The 19,922-nt window shown below is 36.3% G+C and overlaps 3 protein-coding genes across 6 annotated transcripts in view; 1 reads left to right on the plus strand and 2 right to left on the minus strand.

The window, feature by feature from the left end:
• Positions 1-2,143, minus strand: part of LOC139961519 (b(0,+)-type amino acid transporter 1-like) — a 28,025-nt gene extending 25,882 nt beyond the window's left edge. The window contains exon 1 of the mRNA XM_071960743.1: positions 1,846-2,143. The gene's annotated coding sequence lies outside the window, so the exon portion shown is untranslated. The remainder of the gene's footprint in view (positions 1-1,845) is intronic.
• Positions 2,144-9,239: 7,096 nt separating this feature from the next.
• LOC139961527 (aquaporin-12-like) lies at positions 9,240-17,457 on the plus strand. 4 transcript variants are annotated; one of them, XM_071960765.1, is made up of 4 exons: positions 9,259-9,317; positions 9,739-9,906; positions 10,497-11,142; positions 11,586-17,457. In XM_071960765.1, the coding sequence occupies exons 3-4, from the start codon at positions 10,536-10,538 to the stop codon at positions 11,822-11,824; spliced, it is 846 nt and encodes a 281-aa protein (XP_071816866.1). In that variant the 5' UTR covers positions 9,259-9,317; positions 9,739-9,906; positions 10,497-10,535; the 3' UTR covers positions 11,825-17,457. The 4 variants fall into 4 exon arrangements, with proteins under 4 accessions (XP_071816858.1, XP_071816866.1, XP_071816876.1 ...); XM_071960757.1 differs by lacking the exon at positions 9,739-9,906 and having other exon boundaries at positions 9,240-9,317; XM_071960775.1 differs by lacking the exon at positions 9,739-9,906 and having other exon boundaries at positions 9,267-9,403.
• Positions 17,458-17,551: 94 nt separating this feature from the next.
• On the minus strand, positions 17,552-19,596 carry LOC139961539 (H/ACA ribonucleoprotein complex subunit 3-like). Its single transcript, XM_071960799.1, has 3 exons — positions 19,410-19,596; positions 18,119-18,161; positions 17,552-17,692 (listed from the first exon to the last, which is right to left on the minus strand). The coding sequence occupies exons 1-3, from the start codon at positions 19,461-19,463 to the stop codon at positions 17,595-17,597; spliced, it is 195 nt and encodes a 64-aa protein (XP_071816900.1). The 5' UTR covers positions 19,464-19,596; the 3' UTR covers positions 17,552-17,594.
• Between the last annotated feature and the right edge of the window lie 326 nt (positions 19,597-19,922).

The following is a 19,922-nucleotide window of genomic DNA, read 5'->3' on the forward strand; positions in this document are numbered from 1 at the left end:
GACAGCAGAGTATTTGTATATGACAAAAATGTTATTAATTTGATCCTCTCTGAATCTGAAAATAATCTGGAGTTATAAATTAGCCTCCTCGATCTCCACTGCAGAACATCTTTCTGTTTTATAATTTGCAGTAACTTTTGACCGCAAATTATCTGGGGGGGGGGGAGATGTTGATGACCTCAAGGGGTCACGTCTCGGTATAACTTAGAACTGAATCACAGTGTTCACCTAACCTATCTATCAAAGCTATGACAAATTTTTAGCTTAAAAACCATACATACAGAACCACCCAGAAAGATCTAGCCCAAAAGTGCAAAGTCATCTACTCCCTCTGTAGTCTGATTCTCTGTCAGTCAATATTTACAAATAATTGTCAGAAATAATACCCTGAAATACTCCATTCAAATAAAGAGACTGAAGAGATATAAATCCTGGCGACCACGATGACTTGAACGTTTTCCATTTTGTTGTTGTCAAGAAAATGGCATAAAATCTGCAAGTCATCTCAGTGTACATTGCCTTTAACAAACGTGAATCGACTCAAATCTAAGCAGACTAGTTTACTTAAACAGCAGTCTATTTTTATTCTGCATGTGAATTAAGACTGCCTATTTTTTTAGGATATGACTCATTTGGTGTCTTCACCCAGAAGACTTGACAGCCCCACCCCCCCCGGGCCCCCGTCCAGAACAGGTCTTTAGGAACAATGGACCCGACCCTACGATTGATCTCAGTGCCCTGACACCACAATGGAGAGATTAATTACATAACAACATGCAATTATTACATAACTATAATTACATAACTACATGTAATCATGGAGTTAGAAGAGATGCAGACTGGCTTTCTGACTCTTTCAAATGAAAGGGACTGATTTCAATAATGACAACATTTTGATGGGCCGTATCGAGAGAGAGCAGAGAAGAGGATGCAGCGACAGATGTAAGAGGATGGAGAGCAACGAACATGTACTACATGAAAGACCCAAACTAATCTGAACATCGGGATGTGCTTGATATTTGCATTTCTTGCCCCATATTTCTTTTGTTTTTGATTGTGTGGGTCCTACTTAACCTATTTTGTGGCACTTTTGTTTAAAATCATGGGTTCTATACTTGTTACAATAACAAGAAAAATCTTAAATGTAAAAACCACAGCTTTAACAGTTTCCTCACCCCCATATACTGCCATATGCAATGCCCTCTACCAAACCTCAGTACCCATACATACACCATGTACCAAACACCTACAGTAGCCCACCCATTGTCCTACTTCCTGGCCCTCCCCCTACACAGCCCCTATCTATACCTCCCTTATACACTACTTCCCCTCCCACTATCCCCTTCCTCAGCCACCGTCCCCTCTGCCACCCCTCCGACCCCCCTTCCACCCCACCTATCAACTAAAAAAACAAGTTAAGTGAATATTCACTGCATGCTAGTTTTCATCCTTTAAGTAGTCAACATTTTTGAGTTACGGTACTCAGATCTCTAAATCTATAGATTCTTACAGGAAGTAAATGGGATGATAATTCTGTTTCCCTCCCCATCCCCCCCCCCCCCCCGTTGGTATTTATCCTTTAGTTGTCATATTTTTCAAGGTGATCATCTCTAAATCTATAGGTTCTTAATACAGGAAGTAAATGGGATGATAATTCTGTTTCCCTACCCACCCCACACCCCCCTCCAATAAACCATGAGAAAACATATGGCAAACTATTACAACATACAGTATCCTAACATACAATATGAACTAAACAGTTGAATAGTTGATATATATAAGCACAGACTGATCCATTGCAATCAAACAAAGGAAAATATGAAGCCAAATTTGAGTAAAACTTACCAACTGCTTAAATTTAAGGCAATCTCAATCAAATTTGGTCCGACAAAGAGAATCAAGTGGAAAGTTCAATGCTTTAGATGGGTTCTAAAAGGGGTTGAATTACCCTTACAATACATGTGACCGACCATGTGGCTTCCACTTATACGTGTTCAAACAGCGCTGTCGTCAACCAAGCTTAGTTAGTATGTCGTAACACTTTTGTGCGGGCGGTGGATGATAAAATCTATTGTGAATTGTTTAGACTAATAGGTCAAAACATCCTATACTTTCACTTTGTTTATGCGATGTATTCTGGCTTAGGTACTCAGAGATACTACATATCATGAATGTCAAAGCTAGTAAAATTGATACATCTCTGTACAAAGGTTAGGCCTACAACACATCTGTTATTACTTTTAAAGGGAAACTGAAACAGCTGGAGCAATGTTCATTTGTATAGTAAAAATCTAAGCAGCAATGACACTGAGGTGCATGAGAAACAATGAGACCTCTATAGCTAGCAACTAAATAGAAACAATGAGACCCCTATAGCTAGCAACTGAATAGAAACAATGAGACCTCTATAGCTAGCAACTAAATAGAAATAATGAAACCTCTATAGCTAGCAACTAAATAGAAATAATGAAACCTCTATAGCTAGCAATTAAAAATAGAAACAATGAGACCTCTATAGCTAGCAACTGAATAGAAACAATGAGACCTCTATAGCTAGCAACTAAATAGAAATAATAAAAGCATTATGGCTAGCAACTAAATAGAAATAATAAAAACGTTATGGCTAGCAATTAAATAGAATTAATGAGACCTCTATAGCTAGCAACTAAATGGAAACAATAGCTAGCAACTAAATAGACACTGATCTGGGCTCAGGCTCCATTAAAGTTTTGGCTGTCCCCAAAGGATCAGGGGCCATTTGGCAGGACCCCCCGGACCCCACTCCGGCATGGCATTGTTTTCCACTTCCGATGTCTGGGGATTGCCAACCGATTGTACCCTTTATTTGGGGTACATTTTTCTCTGAATGAAAGACCCAAAGATACCCACCTTAATGATGTTCCACAGATGCACAGAGCTTGTATAGTTTGCATAGGCATGTATATTTACACAGCTGAAGGAAATGATAAGTATATTATTACACTAGCAGTTCCTGTTTTACCTCAATAAATGTGATTCAAATTTACTTGACTTGAGATAAGTCTTATAGATACCTCAATGTTAATCACAACTAAAAAAAAATGTCAAGCACACATTAATAGATTCAAAGAGATATTTGTATTATATAAATCAGTATCACATTATTTATAAAGTGATAAAGCAACCAGTCTTTGATACTTTTTGCCACATTTTATGGTACATGAGAACATATAATGTAAACTGTGTACAGATACTTCTTTTAATTAATAAGGTGGATCTACATACCAATTAAGTGTGTCAAAGTTCATCTGGCATTTACTTTTTGAGCTCAAATGTCCTTTGACCTCTACAGTTATTGTACTCAATAAGATGAATCCAAACACCGCATATGAAATGAAGCTAAACACTTTTAGATTTTTTTAAAAGGTTTAGAGACTTAGGTTGATCTTTATTGACCTGGAATGACCTTCTTCTTCTGTGGATATCAATAGAATTTCCTCACTCAATGAGGTGGAATTCCTTATTATATAGCTCTAATTGTTTCACAGAAACCATGATAAAAAACATTCTACCTCAATTTAACCTAATTTCATTTTTGGGCATATTCTTCACTGGATAAAAAAAAAAAAATCCATTCTTGGAACACACTATATAGACATTTCCTGATATATTGCATCTTCAGCACAAGAAATTAGCCTGAGATAAATATATAATCATTACACAAGTGGTAAATAATAATCTTTGGAAGTAAAATAATAGCTTGGTAAACATTTTTTTAGACATACAAATTAGAAATGCTAAAACTTAGTGTACTGCCTGTAGGCTATTACTAGTATATATTTCTAGCATACACAACGCTTTGTATTTATTTTTAGTGTCAATGACACCAGTATATCAATTCTCATGAGATCATGCAGCCAGTGTTCTTTAATGAAGTTTGTTACACAACTGCATGTGTTTATGTTCTGGATTCGGAATAGTAATATCATATAGATGCAAGTAATTTGTTAGCTTAACGGCAAGCAGTGGTATCCAATGGCCTTTTAGCAACTAAATAGCCTATAGCAAAGTATAAAGTGAACCTGTTAAAACAAGTAGAACTACTAGTACTGAACTAGCCTAGTAGTAGTAGCACTAGGTACTGTGCCTGTGGTGGCCCATATAGGCATTGGTCTAGCCTAATTGGGTGGGTCTAACTTAACCAAGCTAAGATATGCCAGCCAAAGTGAGAAATATGTAACTTAGGACTAGGTCTTCAACTTAAATACGGCTACTATTAGACAAAGGATCGGCGTTGCCTGTTGATCACCACTAACAGTAACACACGAATCATGGTATTTCGTACGTGTTTGGCCCTATCCTAACGTTATGCCTAAAATGTGTAACACGTGCGACCTAGGCCTAAATCTCATTAACTTATTTATCAATCACCAAGGCCACTCTTCTTTCACAATGATTCAATGGCACCAGTACCCTATAAGCATTGGGATCTTGACTTCATATAGGACTAAATAATGACAACCTTCGTATCTGTACGTGGATTTGCATTCACCTTGACAAAACCAACTCTGGGAATTCGCTCTCGGAGTCGGAGTCTACAGGTGCAGGTGTCGTGAACATCAATATCGACGTGTAACATCACGAACTCAAAGGTGGCACACCAACAATACAAGAGTTCTACTATTTTCATTCTGAATGTTTTTCAACAGTAATGTCAAAAGTAACTTCCCATTGCCAGCATAAGATGGTCGGTGTCATGTGAAATAAATCACCAATCATCCAATTAATTAATAACAAGCATTGCCGAAAGCCGGGATTACGCCCAAATTTTATTCTAGGAATCGTTTCTAGCAATTAACCTGTCGGCTTGTTTTGTAACAAACGTGATGTCTGTTACTCAAAACAAGGTTGCCAATTAATTGTCCGACAATGGAAGTATATGATCAGGACATAGGTGAGCAAACTTCTACTCACGCAGGTCCTTGACACCGGGGGACGGGGAACATACCCCCACATATGCTGCCAGCCATGCTTATTACACGGGCCGGTGGTGCCGTCACTATATAGCGGTAATTACAACACCGCAATCAACATTAGTCTGACTAATGCCCCTCGATCCCACTTCTCAAACATGTATAGCAGGTCCCTGACATCACAAGATTCCAAATAATATTAATACCACTCGCGATCCTCGATCATTTCAGAGCATTGTTTGAACCAACTATGAACTCCCCTAGTGAATGGTGAAAAGGAAATACATCAGCTTTATGGCGGGCCATCAGTCTCAAATCATGGGAGATCGACTTATACCGATTTAAATCGACATATACAAGTTTCCTTCGACTTATACCAGTTTCATTCTACATATCATCGATTTAAATCGACATATACCAGTTTCATTCTACATATCATCGATTTAAATCGACATATACCAGTTTCATTCTACATATCATCGATTTATTTTACTTATCATCGATTTAAATCGATGATAAGTAAAATAAATCGATGATATGTCGAAGTAAACTGGTATATGTCGATTTAAATCGATGATATGTAGAATGAAACTGGTATATGTTAATTTAAATCGACATATCATCGATTTATTCTACATATCATCGATTTATTTTACTTCTCATCGATTTAAATCGATGATATGTAAAATAAATCGATGATATGTCCATTTAAATCGACATCTACCAGTTTAAATCGATGATATGTCGAATTAAATCGGTAGAAGTCAATTTCCGTGGACTTATACCAGTTTCTAGCGTCTCAAATTGACATATACCTATTTAAATCGACATATCATCGATTTAGCTCATTAACATATTCCAAATCCCGATTTCGGTGATGATTGACATGTGGAGATACATCACGTGTAGTCACCTGACAAGGCGGGCGAATAATTGAAAATAAACACGAGCACAGTGGAATGCATGATTTGAGCTTGAATACTGTAACTGTTAAACCCCATGGGTATATATTTAGCTACATTAAAACGTAACCTTACAGTAGGCCTCACTGCAGAACAATATCATCTTTGTTTATGGTGTAACTGGAGTAGGTAATTGCATCTGTGTACGTATTGTGGGCCTATTGAGTTACATGTGTATTCCTATACTATAGCGCCACGTGTTTGAAAAGACAAGCCCAGTTTGCATTGAGATAATTGCACGTCACTGACATATCAGTTTTTTTCAGCCTTATTGTTACACCGAAATATTTTGCAAGTAATTGTTCATAATTACCATTGACATAACCATGATGAACACCCTTGCTAGCTTCGTAATTTTGGAACTATTAAACTATTCGCCCGCCTTGTCAGGTGACTACACGTGATGTATCTCCACATGTCAATCCTCACCGAAATCGGGATTTGGAATATGTTAATGAGCTAAATCGATGATATGTCGATTTAAATAGGTATATGTCAATTTGAGACGCTAGAAACTGGTATAAGTCCACGGAAATTGACTTCTGCCGATTTAATTCGACATATCATCGATTTAAACTGGTGGATGTCGATTTAAATGGACATATCATCGATTTATTTTACATATCATCGATTTAAATCGATGATAAGTAAAATAAATCGATGATATGTAGAATGAAACTGGTATATGTCGATTTAAATCGGTATAAGTCGATCTCCCATGATTTGAGACTGATGGCCCGCCATACATATCATCAATTTAAACTGGTAGATGTCGATTTAAATGGACATATCATCGATTTATTTTACATATCATCGATTTAAATCGAAGATAAGTAAAATAAATCGATGATATGTAGAATAAATCGATGATATGTCGATTTAAATTGACATATACCAGTTTCATTCTACATATCATCGATTTAAATCGACGTATACCAGTTTACTTCGACATATCGTCGATTTATTTTACTTATCATCGATTTAAATCGATGATAAGTAAAATAAATCGATGATATGTAGAATGAAACTGGTATATGTCGATTTAAATCGATGATATGTAGAATGAAACTGGTATATGTCGATTTAAATCGATGATATGTAGAATGAAACTGGTATAAGTCGAAGGAAACTGGTATATGTCGAAGGAAACTGGTATATGTCGATTTAAATCGGTATAAGTCGATCTCCCATGATTTGAGACTGATGGCCCGCCATACAGCTTTGGGGAGTTTTCATGTAGGGCTTATACTTAATTCAGATAGGATTCCAATGGAATATCCTAATAAATTTCACTTCCCTTTGGCACTTTGAGATAATTAACACATCGAATATGTTATAACTGCAGTGAGTGTTTTGTTCTAGGTCAACTATAAGCTAAATATGATGGTAAGGTTTGTATGTATCACCATCATGATAACTCGCTACTATATATATATATATATATATATATATATCTATATATATATATATATATATATATATATATATATATATATCTATATATATCTATATATATATATATATATATCTATATATATATATATATATATATATATATATATATATATATATATATATATATCTATATATATATATATATATATATATATATATATATATATATATATATATATATATATATATATATAACCTGTCACAATTATGGAGCAGTCCTGCACACCAATTTCAGTATTTAAGTATATCACACATGTAAATCCCTCTCGTGGGCCACATAACCTGTCGGCATAACAGAAAGTCAACAAATTTTCAATATATTTTGTAAACTTAATATGTACTTTCATGTTTCTGTGGTGTGAGCGGTTGATTGTTGAACCAGCTGGGGTATGCTCTTCTTCTTTTTTTTTTGTTGTCTTTTTGTTTGTTTAAAGTGGGACATATATAGCTTGACGGGACAGAGAGATTTCTATACAGCTGTATACATAGTACGTGCGTACAAGGACCAACATATGCTTTCGCCAAATGCACATTGTACGTGTTCAATAATTTTCTTGAAATTAAAAAAACAAACACATTTTTTCCCCTGGGTATACCTAGTGTATGTTCACAAGTTATGTTGTATTAGGCTTTGAACAAAACAAAACCAAACAAATCTTTTTTTTCCCCCGGTATACCTCCGGTGTATGTTCACAAGATTCATAAGGCTTTCTTAAAAACAGTCATTTTTTGCGGTATTCTCCGGTGTATGTTCACAAGTTACATTAGGCCTTTTAAAAACAATTTACTGACCTTTTCAAATAAATTCTGATAAAGCATTAACGTACGGGGGTACCAGGACCAATATTAGCTTTCGCCAAATGCACGATGTATTAAATGAATTTCATTTTTTGGAAAATTTTAAAAAACTTGATCGCCATCATTTGGCTGTCTTGTCGCATTTTTCACTCAACCGACGATGTTGGGTCTTTATCTTTCCATTTTTTCTCACCCTTGTTCAGTCTCCGACGATCATGTTGTAAATGATCTCTTTGGGGTCTCTCTTTAAGTCTTCTTTCTTCTCGTTGTTCGACAGATTGTTCTGTCTTGACAGTTCCAAACGGAGGATGGTAGTTCACATACAAATAAAGGGGTACCCCTTTTCTATTTGACTTAAAGCGCCATTTTTCGTCAACTTATGGAGCAAAGTTTTTTCTTATGTTGATGGCACTTTTAAGCTTCCGTATTTTGCAGAAAAATGTTGAATTGTTGACATACGATAAGTTGTCAATTAAACATTTTGCAGAAAGTTGCTCAATTGGTCAGTTGGAATGAGGAGAACAATTTAATATTTTGCAGAAAAATGTTGAAATATCGAGATACGATAAGTTGTCAATTCAACATTTTGCAAAAAATTGCTCAATTGGTCAGTTGGAATGAGGAGAACAATTAAATATTTTCCAGAAAAGTGTTGAATAGACGAGATATGATTAGTTGTTAATTAAACATTTTGCAGAAAATTGCTCAATTGGTCACTTGGAATAAGGAGAACAATTTAATATTTTGCAGAAAAGTGTTGAATAGACGAGATATGATTAGTTGTAAATTAAACATTTGCAGAAAGTTGCTCAATTGGTCAGTTGGAATGCGGAGAACAACTTAATATTTTGCAGAAAAATGTTGAATAGACGAGATATGATTAGTTGTCAATTCAACATTTTGCAGAAAAATGTTCAATTGCTCAGTTAAAGCAACTGAGCAATCTAAAAATATTTTTCTGACTTTTGATAAGATATTATATTGCTATCCTAACAATTTACTGAAAATGTTGACTTATTGGGGCAAAGTTTTCTTATGTTGATGGCTATTTTAAGCTTCCGTTACTATGGGGGGGGGGGGGGGGCGTAATTTAGTTGAAAGCCTCGTCTGACATTTGTTCACAAGCCTGTGATCATCATATACTGGTCAGGTAACTCCCATTCACGGCGTTCAGAAAGTCTGTTGTTGTTTCAGATAAATGCATATGTACTATAACATATTCTGCGTAGGCTACTGGTTGTTATTTTGTACATCTCTTAAATGTTTAACAGCGTTAAGATACTTTGCTAAGTTGTAAGAAAAGCTGATGTTAGTAGTACGTAATTCGTAGTACTACTAGTTCCACGAAATTCAATTCAAATTCAATGGACATAGGCCTAGGCTACACATGCAAATGATAAAGAAAAAATGGAAAAAAGGGATTTGTTATTAAAGGCATTGAAGACTCGCCCCAAACCGCGTGCCGCACTCTGAAAAAGTTAACTTTTCGTTGCTTGCAAGTGAAGTTTTCTTCTTGTCGCTACAAAATGCAGACAGTAATGAAACGTGATACCTTGTTATCTTTTATCTAGACCTCAGATGTCCATTGCTGCTATGTACGCTGTGCTGTGGGTATAGACCGCAGCTGTATGTATTGACTGTACACTAGTGTCTGGTTACCGACGGTAGCAGGCTGAGTGTGTATTTTCTGGGATCGATGGTGGTATCTAACACTTCTGTTACACCTCATTCGAAACTAGGTCAGATTACCGGCATGAGACGTTTCTTTGTGTGCGAGTCTTCACACCCTTTAAACAAATAAATATTACTCTACTGTATGTGCTGTTTGATTGAAAAACATTCAATTGGCATTTGGTACAGAATGCAATTTGGAATTTCAATGGGAAGTTTTGAGATGCAGATATATAGGTTTCTATTCTCAAACCAATGTAAAATGTCCCACTGACCTTCAAGATTTGTTCCGGCCCCTTCCCCTCCAGATTGAAACCCCTGGACAACTGCCTAACAGGTAAAATTTCAAAGTACACAATGCAATTCACTCTTGATGGAGCACATGGGTTTGGAATTCACATCACATACTATAATTAGTGCATTGAAGTTCTTGGCTTAATTACCAACAACATGTTATGTGAATACTTGTTAGCATACACTTCTCTGAACAGCTACAGACTACACTGTTATGCAAAACATCTCTATTGAGCCTTCACATCCTTCCTATCCTTCCCAAAATACATTTGACTTCACCTTTGTTGAACTTATACTGTAGATTAAATATTTCCCACCTTAGTGAATTGCAGAGGCTATAATGATCTATATTTTTCTCTTCCAGACTTATATTTGATTTAGGCATTCCAGCAAGAAATGAAGCATGGATATTCCTCCTGTGCTGGGCACCTTTCTGCTTGTCTTCTTCACCACGACCCTTTGCCGCTACGTACGTTCTCTCTTACGGAGACTTTTGAAAGATGATATCAATATTTATCAGTATGTTGCTGAGGTCATTTCTACCTTCCAGTTGGTGACTGGCATGGTGGAAGGCGATACGATCCTCGAAGAATATGGCTTCTATTGGTACGGCCTCTATCTCTGGGTATTTTTCATCTCCCTGACTCTCACATTTGACGGAGACTCGACAGCTAATGCCTGCGCAGTATGGCACTCCATGTTGGTCCGTAATTGTACCAGGCTCACCGGCATCCTCAAGATTTTACTTCAGATTATCGGCGGCCAACTCGCCTTCCCTTTTGTGAGATTTCTGTGGCGGTTTTCTCCGTTGGCCAAGCATCGAGCTAAACGGTCTTCTCTGGTCGCACTCCACTGCCAGTCGGCATTGAAAGTTTCTATCCTCGAAGGGTGCTTTGCAGAATCTCTGGCTACTTTCCTTTATTTTCTCATCATGGTTACTTTGCAACCAAAAGGAAGGATCAGAAATGCTGTTTGCGATGCATCAGTTCAAGTTGGTATTATTTTAATCGGTAAGTGTGAATTAGCTAGGGCCTGTACATACATCTTTTGATCTGTTATCACTGTTAGATTTTAACTTGAGAAGTGAAGGATGTAGAGTAACTGCTGTCCCTGCCTTGGTATAGCTGTGTCATGGACAAGAGCACCCAGAAATGTTAATTCTGTCATTAATATTATCAGTAATTACTAATCATATTATTATTTGAAGTATGGATTCACACCCCAAGTAATTCTTCTGGATATTATATTTTCAAATCAGTCAGTGTGATGGGAAAGGAAAGTAAAGGTGCATAACTTCTTTTCTGGTGATTCGAGTGGTAAAGTCGATATCATCAACCAAAGACTATTGTCATCCTTGTTCTGAGCGCTCCCCCTCGCTTCTGCTGCGTACATTTCTCTCCCTGATAAATATTTCGAAATGTCACTATTTTTAATTTTTAATCTTTCATCCTAGGACTAGAATGGACTGGAATGATGTTTAATCCAGCCCTGGCATCTGCTCTGACCTTTAACTGTGTCAACCATCCCCTGCTGGACCATCTCTTGGTCTACTGGGTAGCACCTATGGCTACCATACCCATTGTCCAGTCGTCTTTCGGCACCATCCAGAGGTTCCAACGCCAACGTAGAGGAGGCAGGATAAGAGCAGAGAATGGTGGAACTGAAAGTGAAGAAAGACTGAAGGAAGATTGAAGAAAGGCTTTCGAGCTTTTAATTATGACCAATAGGGTAGACATGCATCTGATTTGATGAAAAGGGCGTAAAAGAGTAACTTCACTATAGGTAATGGGCAATAATTCTAATTTTGCTTGATTATGTTCACTTATTTTTATTACACCTAGTAAAGCATACTAACTAATGAGGAAAACCCAAACCCAGGAAGAAGAAAAAAACCAAGAGTACAAGACACCCCCATGTGGATGGGTACATGCCTGGAGCAAAAGCAAAACAGATAAGTAATACAGAAAGTTAGATAGAATTTGTGTGTGTGTATGTGGGGGGGGGGGGGCTCAGAGCAGAAGTCACCTCTATCAGTCAACTAGTTGTATGTAAATCTACCTGCCTCCACCCCCTCCCAATCTTGTAAATGTACACCCACCCAGTTTAAAGTGTGATATCTCAATATTTGAATTAAGCATACCACACCCATCTTGTGCAATAGTGAAAGTAAATTTACTGCATTAATTGTCAGGGTTGATGAAAGTTTCTCCCAGATTTAGTGGTAAGAGCCAGCCACTTTTGATCAGAGTACAGTAGTGGTAAGTTCGGTGGGATACTAAAAGCAGTCTTAATACCATCCATCCATCTCCCCTTAATAGCAAGGAATATTTCCCCCACAGGTGTAACATCTACATAACGGTTTTAAGGTAAAGATTTAAATAGTCACTAACAATAAAAAACATACATGTTAACTCAGTACTAGTCTTTTCTGATATTCAGTTCATCAGATTAAGGTTCTTGATAAAACATTGAAGCTCTCAAGTTCCATGTAGTTTTTCTTTACCTTTTTCTTCAAGTTTTTATAAAACTGTATTACCACTGCCCCGGGATTTCCACTTTTCACAGTGCAAAACCCAGCTGGATATTTCCTAGAAAGTTATAAGGATTTTATGTTGATGGGTCAGTGTGTCATATTTTTTTTTGGTTTTTTTAAACTATGTGAACAACCAATTCTCTTTCTCTTGTCGTTACCTTACCTTAAGTGATCCAAATGTTATATGTGATTTATTCATGTTATTATTTATGAATGTGCTGCTGAAGATAAAGTTACGTTCCCATCTGGTCTTTCCATGCATGCAATACAAACATTGATAAATTTTTCATCTCAAATTTCCAGCCATGAAGGTTGTCTTAATTTTATATACTAGAAGATCTGATAACCTTAATTATATTTACAAACATGAAATGTTTTCAGTGGTAGAAATGGAGCATGGGTGTAAACTGTAAAGTGCTTTAAGGAACTTTACCCATCGACGACCATCTTCAACTTTCTAGTGTTTTTGGGGCCATTTCGGTTTCCTGGGAAAACTAAGGAGCTGCTTTCAAATCGATCTAAACTTATTGAAACAGACAGCGCTCAAGAGAGGAAAAAATTTAGCAGTCTTTAAATTGATGATGATAATCAGGAGGAAGAGGAGTAGGAGAATTAGTGGTGGGTTTGTGTCTATCTTTCAGTTCTCCACTTAATCTTTCTTTTTGTGTTTGAAAAATCAGACATAATTGCTCATTTCTAGATTGTAAGGTAATTTTCCTGCCTTATCCTTGCATCACCAACACTGGAAGTGTAGAGCTAGCCAAGTGTTCAAAACAATTGAGTATTCCTTTTTTAGCTTAAAGCTTGGTCTGAGTTTCAAGAGTGGTTATGACATAGTGGGTTTTTTTTTGTCTTCCTCACCTTGCATATTAATCAGCAGCTGAAAATGGTGTGTGATATGGCAATAGCTCTAAGCAATAAGTATTCTTCTGTTTGTGCACAAAATGTAATTCTGCTTAATTTAATTTTAATATTTTATTGGGTGCGTTAATTTGTCTTCCTAACCTTGCATAATCAGCAGCTGATACCATGATAGTGTGGCAAATGTTAAGCAAATTTAGTGAATTAAATGAATATTATATCAAAACCACAACCAACTGCTTTAAGGATTAAAGGATAGTGTATTCACCTATATGTAATTATATACGCAATAAATAATATCAAAGTAGCTATATGGAAAATTATAAAGAGGTTTATAGTATAAAGAAGGAATGTGTGATTATACAAAGAAACTAATATTTCAGAACTAATTGTTTATTTTGCAGTACTAATTACTTTATCAATACTAAAGATACCTTTATGATTCAAGAAAATAAAGCTATGTCTAATGAAAGTGAATTTTTCTTCTGTTGATTTTTACATTTTTTTTACTGTTAACCTTTATGAGTAATCATCTCAGTGGGCTGCCCCCCCTCCCCCCCTCAGAAAGTTTTTGTTTTAAACACTAAGGAATCATTTTAGCTGTAGCAAAAAAGTTCTCTATCAAGAACAACAGTGCTGTTAATTAGGAAATGCTTGAAGGTTTTAAAGAGAATGACTAATATTTGATTATCTATAAAATTCAATTTCATAACATATATTGTCTGCTACTGACAACTGTGTAAAGGAAACTCACATGCAAGGTGACCCCTGCTAGTAACTGAATATGTGGAAATAAGTTATGCTAAATTAGGTAGTCATGATAATTTAAACTCTTGTAGTGCTATCTTGTCTGAACTCAAAAGTTCTGTTTGAACTGACATCAAGCAAGGTTGGGGTGGGGCAGGGGAGGGAGGTGGGGGAAAGGGAGGCACTTTTTATCGTCTCATTTGACAGATCATATTTTTTTAAATTACAATCAGCCCCGGTTCGTGCCCGATTTGAGTCACTCCAAGATTAATGTATGTCGTCCAGTTACAGAGTTGTTGACATTTGACAATTCATAATCATAGATGTTAAATATGAATCTAAGAGACTGACTTCGGTCAGCTTGTGGCTTTCATAAGCCAATGATGGCTTCTTCACAAGTTCCTGCTTGCAGGAGGATCTAAAATACATACAATACATACATACATTGGTGTATTATCACTTGTGTATTATTATCATTGGTGTGGTAACTCCTACACCACATGGTAAACCTGAGTCGGGTTGCCTGTAAGACAAGAATATGTGGTCACCTTGGATGGGAACAAAACTAACAGTGTCTCATTTGACAGATCATTTTATTTAAATTACCAATCAAAGTTTATATTGCAATTTACTCAAGTAAATCACTAACAAAATCTTGTATTTGTCAAACATTTTAACCAGATATTAAATGGAAAATGAGGGAGCATGATCTTTTACTGATGTTCTTGTTTTGATTTTTCACGACAGGTGACAGCAGGGTCATTTACGATAGGTGGTTAATAAACTTCCCTGACTTTCTTTTAAACTAAAAACCAATACAGCGAAAAACAAAAAACATTCCATTTGATTTTCATTGAGTATATTTACACTTTTCTGTTGAAGTCTAAGAGCTCATGGTGGGTTCAAGAAAGCTTCTCTTTTTAAGGGCAAAATACATTTACAAGGCACTTGTATAAAATGGTATGATATCTTTCTGCAGAAACCCAATAACCCTCCCCCAACCACAGCACATGAAAATAAGTGACAATACGACAAGGTAAAATGAATAAATTCCATTACTTTTCATCAAACATAAGATTTGGAAAAGACTTGTGTGAAATTAATTTGAGAAATTCCAATTTTCCATGACATCTTCACACTTTTCCATGTCTTTTCCAGTCTAGGGAATTGATTGTTCAAATTATTCATGACCATGGAAAGTTATGATATACAACACAAACACTCTATATGTAGATCTAAGCTGCATGACAACAATGATACTCTACATGAGTGTGCATCAATCACTCTCAACAGCAATTCAGTTTTTTCACTAAATGAATATCAATGTGTGAGTAATTAATGAATTGGATTCCATCCTGTATATTTCATCATCTCAAAATAGCATTTAACATATAAGGATATTGGAAAATGTTATGAATTTTCTTCACTGGTTACCCACACACTATTGCGGTAGTGTAGTATGAAACAGAATTGAAAAGTGTACCAGAATCAACTCAAAACATTGCTCTTCGCTGACTTTAAATAAATCAGCAGAATCCTGCAGTAGTTAAATGAGGAAAAAATGAGATAAATTCTTTGAGACATCCATGATATTTACACAGAATTATGACATCCCTACATTAAGCTTAGGATTTTCAAAGCTTTATTTAAGAGTATTTTTTTGTAAAATTGCAAACTGTGGGGCACAACGAAGGATCTTGATCGCAAAATTGACACTTTTCAAAGGAAACTACTTCGTAGTAAACTACAACATTAGATGGACCAATAACAATTGGTTATAAAACGATGAGCTCTACAATGAAACCAACCAAACACCTTTGTAATCCATAGTCGCACATAGAAGATTGAGATTTTTCGGTCATGTAGCAAGACTCCAGGAGGACGCCCCAGAAAAGGTTGCTTTAAGAGAAGCATTGAGACATACTGCTAAACCAGTAGGAAGGCCCGTGACTACCTTGCTTGGAAAAATAAAGTCGCAATTTAAGGATGTTAACATTAACAATTTCGAGGAAGCAATAAACCTTGCGCAAGATCGTGATACGTGACGGAGGTTAATCACTGAGCATGTCCGATAGACGCGACTCAACTTACTACTACTACTACTATGACATCCTTACAATACATACATCTGCAATACTATTTGGTCAAGCACAACCGCACATTGTGCATATGGCATCTCTACATACCCTTATCGTGCTACACTGTTGCTAGGGCTATACTTTGTCACATCGAACTGTAATACATCTAATGATAACAAGACAAAAGCATCCTAACCAAAATGTCATACTGTATAGTCAGTATTGCGAAGTTCGGAACACTGCGAAGTTCAGACACCCCTAAGAAATACACAATTTCACCATGATAATCTATAGCAACAGCCAATTTCATGAAATACTACGAAGCTACAGATACTTTCTCTCCAAAATGACCCGTGTGCAAGTAAGTACTTACATATTTGTCAATAAAATGACGGAGACCTATGAAGTCTGTTATAATTACTGCAAGAGCAACTGCGCAACCAATTTTATCACCAGCGCCACACTGTGGGCCGGGTGTCCGAACTTCGCAATACTCTAGCAAAGAAATACCAGTTCCACAATCACGAAGAATCTTCTTGGAATACAACGTGAAAACAGTTTGCAGGAAAGAAAGTTTGGCCGTGTATCGTAATATAACACACTTCTCCCACCATATCAAGTATATTTTCAGGTGATTTATAACAGAAGATATAGTTTTAGGGTGTTTTAAGGCTTAGGTGTCCGAACTTGGAAGTGTCCATGCTACTAGTGTACTCTCATACTTGATCAAAACTGGTCTGAAATTGTGAAAGTAAAAACGCTTTCATGAGATATTTTAAAAATTTGTTATCACAGGTTTTTTTTAAGTGAAACTGGACATGTTATTCCTTGAACAATAAAAATTTGAAAAAAATATTGTGTAACCCATTTCTTTGACAGATTATAACATGGTGAAGAGATATCAGCAATATGATATGACCGGTCAAGGAAATATATAAGCGTGATAAAATTACTATTTCCCAGAATAAATCAACCGTAACTTTTTCAATTATATGATAATTTTGCACTTCCAATTGCTTGTCTTCCTCTTCAACTTGGTGAAAACTCTTCAATTAGACTGCCACATTATCACTTTGTTCCAACAGGATCATCGACGGATGTCAATCTCGAAATACATTTTAATAACATTTATCAGGTTTCGCTTGCGGTTACATAATGCATATCGCACCTCATTTCTCTGCTTTCCTTTACATGTGTGACAAGTTTAATGTCTCGTAGCTGGCCATCTGAGAAGGAACAGTTCTCAATATACAGGAGCAGGACTCTGAGTGGGAAGTAGTCCAAACCGTTTCTTGATCCTGACACGTTGCTTGGAATACTTGTCATCAGGTGAGAACCGTGCTATAAGAACAAAGAGAATTGAAATGGGTGGAAGAGGTCAATCCGGCAAATTTTAACTGAATTTACAATGACTCCAGAACAACTTATCTATAGTAACTTATTGTTAACTTTACATCTCACTGGAAGGAAGCAGGGGCAAAAGAGATTGTTTTTGCATGGACTATGTTTCCCAAGTTTTCATATTTAGAAATATCAGAATACTGCCAACATTTGTATTTGTTAACTTTGTAAGTTTCCTTCATCAAGATAAATTCTACCAGTAACCACCTACAGTATCTACTGCGAGTATGTACCCTAAAACATGAAAGACTAAAATAAGAAAATGGGATTACACCATCTCATAAAAATTCATGGTCATGCCATTTTGCCTGTTTCTAAAAAAGACTTTCAATGCTACCATTAAGAAAGAATGCTCACGACTCTTACCTGGATGAGCACTCTGCGTTGGTCGACCATTAAGATCAAGTTTCTGTAGAGAATACAAAAAAGATTGAGAAGATAAAGATGGTTTAACTTTTGTAACTGGTGTGACTTACAGTGACTATGATTAGATGCAGTGATAGGAATACATTTCTTCTCACTGTTGTAATTGAGGAATAGGCCTACCAGTATTTTAAGTTGTAAGTAGTACTGCACTTTAAAGTAAAATTAGTTTTTCTACTAAAACCATTTTGAAATGTTTACACAGAGGATTATCCAGCAAGCCTGGGTACATGCTAAGCAGATTCTTAGCATACTTTTGCCATCATGTTTTCTTTTGTATAAGGAAAAACAATCATTTCAATAGCATACTCCGAACTTGTTTTGCTAAGTTAAGCTTACTGGGAACTGAGAATTAAAAGTTATAGTACTACAATGAAGTAACTAGCCTGGTAAGGGGTGGTGTCCTAATTTTTGAGGTCCTCCCAACAATAACATGCAAGATGACCAGCATTTGTAGAAAGGATGGGAGAAAAGAATTAAGAAAGGCTGATCCTTATTCAAGAAAAAAAATGTGTAACACATGACTTTGTGATGTCACTAATCATCCTTTGCGAGATGGACACCAGTCTATTGCAGAGTATTGATGTAGATGAACACAGTTTTGAAGGCTACAAACTTTGTCTCTTAATTATGAAATAAGTACTAAAACAACTAGGCTCTGACTCCGAGTCCTGTGTACAAATTGCTATGCATCTTTACAGTACACTTGTATACCAATATCCCCGTTTTGCATATTGCAAATAAATTTTTATATTGGGCTTACAAAAACTAAGCACTGTTTGTCAAGATCTCTACTATCAGTATCAGTAATGTATCACTGTATCAGACAGTAGGCCTACCACCCAACTTAGGTCAGTATTCAATATCCTTTTTGTACTAGCGTACGCCCAAAGTAGGCCTGACACAACAGTGATACAGGTTTAAAACTATTTATGCTGATACAACTACACTAGGCCTAAGTCTAATAAACATGAAACTAAGTGAGATCTAGCCGTAGCAAGCAATCGCCACGCAGCTGTTGTGTATGGCATATCAGTTATCACTATCAATCACTATGTATCACTGTGTAGAGTCTAACTCTAAGCCTGATTTACAAAATTACAACTAACGCTACAGTAACAGGCGTAGCCTACATGCTAGGCTATGTCTAACTTTGCGAAATACATGTGGCTAAAAAACACAATTGAAAAAATATCGTGAGACATATTGAATGTAAAATGACCAAGTAACTTACTTTCAAGGTATAAACCCGATTGCCTTCGTCATCTAAGAAGTACATGAGATACATTTTAAGTATTGTTTTCGCAGGAATTCAGCTAAAACAATATCGGTATAACTGAGCGTAACACTATCACTGCACTGTAACAAAACATGTGGATATGTGTCTCCTGCGCTGCGTTTCGCTAATGTTAGGTTGTTGTATCTCATATTGATTGAGTAATACTATACTGTGTAGTTCACGTGGGGTACCGTTGTTTTCCGCACACGTTACTTTCCGCTGAAACAAAACGGTGTTTTCCGCAAACAAATTTGTCAGCGGAAAACAACGTTTTTTTTCAGCGGAAAGTAACGTTTTTTTTTGAAGGGACAGAATAACTTGCTGAATTGATTAGGCACATGGAATGATTTAGGAAGGTGGAGAAGATTGGTAACTGTAACAGGATAAATCGGCCATGATTTTAGATGTAACTCGTAAGAAAGGTGGTGCAAAATGCGTGTTCGACTATTAAAACAGCCCTTACTTATA

This window comes from Apostichopus japonicus, chromosome 3 (assembly GCF_037975245.1).
Source record: "Apostichopus japonicus isolate 1M-3 chromosome 3, ASM3797524v1, whole genome shotgun sequence".
NCBI classification, from domain to species: Eukaryota; Metazoa; Echinodermata; class Holothuroidea; order Aspidochirotida; family Stichopodidae; genus Apostichopus; species Apostichopus japonicus.